This window comes from Tasmannia lanceolata, unplaced genomic scaffold (genome assembly GCF_043159265.1).
Source record: "Tasmannia lanceolata isolate RefF3 unplaced genomic scaffold, GAP_Taslan_0.1 ptg000007l, whole genome shotgun sequence".
NCBI lineage: Eukaryota > Viridiplantae > Streptophyta > Magnoliopsida > Canellales > Winteraceae > Tasmannia > Tasmannia lanceolata.
Genome location: NW_027518684.1, coordinates 18572194 through 18577727, shown reverse-complemented (window position 1 = coordinate 18577727; position 5534 = coordinate 18572194). Strand labels below are relative to the sequence as shown.

At 39.1% G+C, this 5534-nt stretch overlaps 1 protein-coding gene across 1 annotated transcript; it reads right to left on the bottom strand.

Annotated features, from left to right (window-relative positions):
• Window positions 1-1538: 1538 nt before the first annotated feature.
• LOC143882183 (acyl-UDP-N-acetylglucosamine O-acyltransferase) lies at window positions 1539-5111 on the bottom strand. The gene is made up of 4 exons (XM_077385645.1): window positions 2953-5111; window positions 2583-2861; window positions 2331-2450; window positions 1539-2241 (listed from the first exon to the last, which is right to left on the bottom strand). The coding sequence occupies exons 1-4, from the start codon at window positions 4123-4125 to the stop codon at window positions 2191-2193; spliced, it is 1623 nt and encodes a 540-aa protein (XP_077241760.1). The 5' UTR covers window positions 4126-5111; the 3' UTR covers window positions 1539-2190.
• Between the last annotated feature and the right edge of the window lie 423 nt (window positions 5112-5534).

Here is a 5534-nt window from a genome sequence, read left to right as displayed (position 1 = left end):
GTATTTGTGGGAGAGGCCAAATCGCCATATTGGCTTTATATTAAAATTATCGGTTTAACTATTTTATGGGCGAGGAGTATTCAATTATTTAGATTTGTATCAGCTTTCGATCTCTGGGAGGGTTGGCAGATAATTTGTTCGAAAGCGGAGAGAAGGGCTCCAATTATTCAAAACTGGGTTCCCCCGCCTCCTGGATTTCTAAAAATAAATTTTGATAGGTCTTGTTTTGGAAACCCAAATCTGGCCGGAATTGGTGGTCTATGTAGAGATAGTCTTCGCGAGGTGGTGTGGGCTTACTCAGGCCCAATCGGTATTACTGACTCATCTGAAGCTGAAGTTAAAGCGGCATTCAGTGGCATTATGCGCTTAGATTTAGATCAATTGGATTCGGTGCTTGCGGAAGGAGACTCGGCCAATGTTATTAGTTGGTTGTCAGGATTGGCGAACCCTCCGTGGAGGTTCCTTAGTCTCTTTGAGGAAATTGAGGACTCTTGTTCCGGATCTTCAATTGTTTTCAAGCATTGAACAAGATCGGCCGATGGGGAGGCGGATTCTTTAGCTAGATTTGATGTTCCTAGACTAGGGTTAGAGTGGTTTGATTTTTTGCCGCTGTGAGACTTCCCTTGTATTTTTTGTTTCTGTTTCTTTCTCTTGTATATATTATGGACCTTCTCGGTTCCCTTATTAATTAAATCATTTACCATTTCAAAAAAAAACAATGGAATGTCTCACTATCAATCCCACTGATCTACAGAGGACAGAAAAAGCAACCACCTGAGAAGATCTGCAATTGTTTGTCAAGGTGCTATGTTGAAATCTTAAGCTACTTGCATGCGTATGTGTAGATTGATTAGATAATTAAATTTACTCATAAAGACTCTTAAAATTTATATTGTTTAATCATATTTCTATGGTCAAATCATAAGAGTTGCATGTTCCCCTGATAGTCTGTCAGCCTCATTCCAGTTTCTAGATAACCCTATACAAGTGTGATCTGGCATACGTCGGTTGTCACAACAAGATTGACGGTGACAATAACTCGACATCTCTATATAGAAAGAAGGAATGCTCAAGGAAACCTGAAACTACATTAGGGAAGAAACAAGTGACAATGGGTTGTTTCTAATACCCATACTCGTATTCAAAGCAAAGTAGTGCCTCGTCGATAGAAGATATGTGCAAGCACAACAAGATCAACGGTGACAACTCGACATCTCTATATAGAAACTGAAACTACATTAGGGAAGAAACAAGTGACAATGGGTTGTTTCTAATACCCATCCTCGTATCAAAGCAAAGTAGTGCCTCGTCGATAGAAGATATGTGCAAGTACAACAAGATTGACGGTGACAATAACTCGACATCTCTATATAGAAAGAGGGAATGCTCTAGGAAACCTGAAATTACATTAGGGAAGAAACATGTGACAATGTGTTGTTTCTAATACCCATACTCGTATCAAAGCAAAGTAGTGCCTCGTCGATAGAAGATATGTGCAAGCACAAAGTCACAAGAAAGCTTAAGCAACCAAACTATGCTATCATGCAGTGCCTACTTCAAGCTTATCAGATATGCAACTAAAAAAGTAATGTCTATTGTTTTACAAGGCAAAAGAATTTTATATCCAACATGCTGCCGCTAGCTCTTGCTCCTGCTCTCACTTCCGAAGCTTCTGCCCCTATCAATGGATACAGGTATCATCACTTCGTAATTCTCAGTTTCTTCTCCTTGCACATTTTGCTTGATTAATAAAATTGCCTTTCCATGAGGAAATAGTAAAAAAATACACGAGAAATTGTGTGAAATCTACATTCAAAATCAATCTAGCCCTCCAAGTCATTTACAATGCTTACAATGCCAACACTGAACACTGCTTTGACCTATGTTAGACAACAGGTATGTACACAGTTACATTAGCATGTAACCAACCAAGGTCACTGGCCTATGTATCTATGATGTATGGATCCGATCTTGATGAAAAGAGAGACTATAGACTTACAATGGTTGGAGACTAATTCTCTACGCCTTGGCAAACAGGTCAACTATTATAGAAACAAGATCAACGTACCAGTACAACAGCATCATGAAGAAGCATGTACTGTGAGCCATCACATCTAGACGTTGCTTTGGAAAAGAGTTACTCGTGATCAAACAAAGCCTTTACATTTTATACAAACTTCGGGTCAAGCTCTATTGAATGGCTCGATAGAAATGCAGCAACTTTAAAGGCAACACCTTTTCCTGAAATGTAGGAGGTAGATATATCACTGATAATCTAGAAAATTGTTTTAGCAAAAAGGTGTTGAATCAGAAAACCCCATCCAACAAACCTGAAAATTTTCTCCAGAACCACAAGGAAGATGAAGACCAGTCGAACATTTCTGCAGTATTTCAGGATTTCTCATCCATGCCTTGTGTGATTCAATTGCTTTTATCTTATAAAGGAACATCTGAAACAATAACAATGAGCCAGCAAAAGGCCAAATAAGGCTCCAGATAAATATTTATAAGAAAAAAGAAGCTCAATAGTAAGCAAGCAACATTGATTATCAAAATGGTAGAATAATTTGTAAAGTGCGAACCTCGGAAAGAGGGATAGTTGGTTTCTCCATCTCATCTCCTTCAATGTTCATACCAGTACCCTGGCACTCTGGACAAAGTACAGAAGAAATATGCGTTCTTGTAGCCCTCTTCCCATTGCTCATTCGCATTTTGCTGGAGTTGGCTCCTCTTTTTCTCCTACACCCCCGAGCACTACTCCTATTGGAGACTTTTGCATTACTTGACTGACCAGTCCACATTTCTAACTCGCAAAGAAGAAGCCAGTGTACAAGGCAGGAAGCATGAAATACATGAAATGCCTGCATGTTGAGAAAGAAAGAAAAAGGTAAAATTACAAAAAAAAAAAGAAGGAATGAAACAATACTTAGTTTTTGAAAATACAATATTTACCCCATTCGTGTTTCTACTACTGCAAGCAAGGCTCCCAGTCCTCCTATTGAAAAGGGTGGCAACATCTTTACCAGGAAGCATCCGTTGTTGACAGACATCACACATTCTTTCAGCCGCTAACCGATTTTGTCTCCTCAACTCCCGCCTAACATGCTTGTTCGATCTAAATGTTGAATGTTGAAGCTGATCATCATATCTGTTAGATGTTAGAGCTTTTTCCGTGGAATTACTCAAAACTAGACTTTGTCCACAATGATCACTGAAAGCCTCAAGCATATCCTCAGGTTCAGAGAACGATTTTGTTCTCTTCTTTCTATTGCTCCGGCTGTTGTTCATTTCCTCATCAGGACTATAAGAGGACAGAAGGCTCAAATCATTCATAACCGCTTTTCTGCCTAGATCATACGTGTAAGAAAAGTTAATGATAGCAAAATCACTATCAGGAGCCAAGAACATGTCCCCGTCACCAGACTCCCCCTCTCCCAACCAAGCACACCATATTCTATTAACCTTCTCACTAATCTCATTAGTTTCGAAGATCCTCGACGCAATGTGCCCAACCCCAAGAAACTTTATCCCTAAAATAGATACTTCATCATTAATCAGAACCCCAGGAATTACCATCTGGTGATTATCATAGTTAACATTCGAAATTTTGTCATGACCGTTCATAACTAGTTCAGAACTACAGCCATTAGAAGTTGAACCCATATCACACCCATACCCATCAAGCATTGTTGCACAATTACCATTGGATTTTGTATTTTTGTCCTGACTACTGACAATAACTCCATGATTATTGCTGTTAGTATTCATAATCCTATCTTCATGAGAGTCCAAAACCACAAGCTGCTGTCTCTCTTTCTCAGACGAATCATGGAAGAAAAAAACACCATCATTAAAAGGCCATGGATTTGTTCCAAAAAGTGTAACTTTCGCAGCAGCGTACCTTTGACGGTGAAGATTTCCTTTTAGGTGATCAAAAAGTATTGAATCACTATAACAAGGAGAGAGACAGAGTGTGCAGAAGAAGATGAACCGTTTACCATCTTCCCTTAGCTCGACGTATAGATGCCCTTGATTTCGAATTCCGCGGAGGGTCGCCCTTGCAATGACTTCTCTCAGACTGCAACCACCTGTCTTTGGGAACCCTAATTCTCTCCCAGCTGCCATAGAGAACTCTCAAATCTACTTGCTTTAACTGCAATTCAAGAACTGTAAAGAATTTGAAATTCTAGCTTTTAATACTAATCTCCAAAAAGCCCCAAAACAGCATCGAACCAATCATTCACATAATACACTTCAAACACACTAAGAAACTGTTATCTGAAACCCTAATTCTAGAAATCCCCGGCGTAATTGTTGTAAAAACCCTCAAAATCCATCACTCGACCACGAAAACCCTAGGTATTCTTTAAATTCCACAAAAACTCTCCACATCCACCAAATAAACCCTAGAAAACACCGAAATCAACCACAACAAGCGTAGAAAACCCCCTAATTTCATTATAGAACAGTGAAATATCCTTCAAGGTGCACAATAACCCATTAGCTAGATCGAAAAAACCTAGAAAATACCAGATCTGTTGAAATACCCTTAACAAACCCTAACTCCACAAATTCCAAGCTTACTCTTTGTAAAAACCCTCGAAATCCATCAAATCGTCTTTGTCGACCACAAAAACCCTACCTATCCTTCAAATTCCACAAAAACCCTCCACAAGCACCAAATAAAGAGTAAGCTTGGAATTTCTGAAACTCAACCAAAACAAGGGTAGACAACCCTAATTCCAGCAAAGAAAAGTGAAATACCCTTGAAGCTGCACAAAAACTCCTTCTCTAGATCGAAAAAACCTAGAAAATAACATATCTGTTGAGAAATAGCCTCAACAAACCCTAGCTCCACAAATTTGAGGTTTACTTTTGGCAAAAACCGTCTTAGACCATCATATTCGTCGTTGTCTCCACACAATCAGATCTCGAAAGAAGGAAGAAACATTTTCCGAAGAGAAATCCGCCATTTCCATGTCTTTCTCTGGTCGGAAAACTTTTACACCGGTTGTGAGGGAGAGATCGAGAGGGAAAAGGGTCAAACGTCTGTAACTGAAATTTGAGCGATTTGGATTATTTTAGTGTGCAAAATGAAATTGATGTGATATTTCCGCCCCTTCTTTCTTTTAGGGAAAATGACCATACAGAAGGGGTTTCTACTGACTATGACATTTCAAGAGGGGTGTTTTCTAAATCACCCATCAAGAGTGCATATGACTAAAATGCTCTTGACTCTCTCTCTCTCTCTCTCCCCCTATCAAATCACCTTTTTGAAATGATTACATTTAGAAAAAAACAAATCCCAAAACCCACCTTTTTCCCTCTTCTTCTTCTTCCTCCCACCTACCAAAAAACGTACGTATGAAAAACCCAAAAACCTCCATTTTTGAAACCCAAAAACCTCAATTGTTAGATGCCAAAAGCTCCATTCTATTGCTGAAAACCTCATTTTTAGATGTGAAAGCCTTCCTAACCCTTCATTGCATTGCACGCCTCCATTTTCAACAAATATTGGAAAAAAACGTTATTGG

Bases quoted from the DNA above. Each gene is read 5' to 3' on its own strand.
- LOC143882183 (XM_077385645.1), bottom strand. From the start codon at position 4,125: ATGGCAGCTGGGAGAGAATTAGGGTTCCCAAAGACAGGTGGTTGCAGT. The intron at 2,862-2,952 runs GTAAATATTGTA...CTCAACATGCAG, and splicing joins GTAGTAGAAACACGAATGGG to GCATTTCATGTATTTCATGC. The intron at 2,451-2,582 runs GTTCGCACTTTA...TTATTGTTTCAG, and splicing joins CAACTATCCCTCTTTCCGAG to ATGTTCCTTTATAAGATAAA.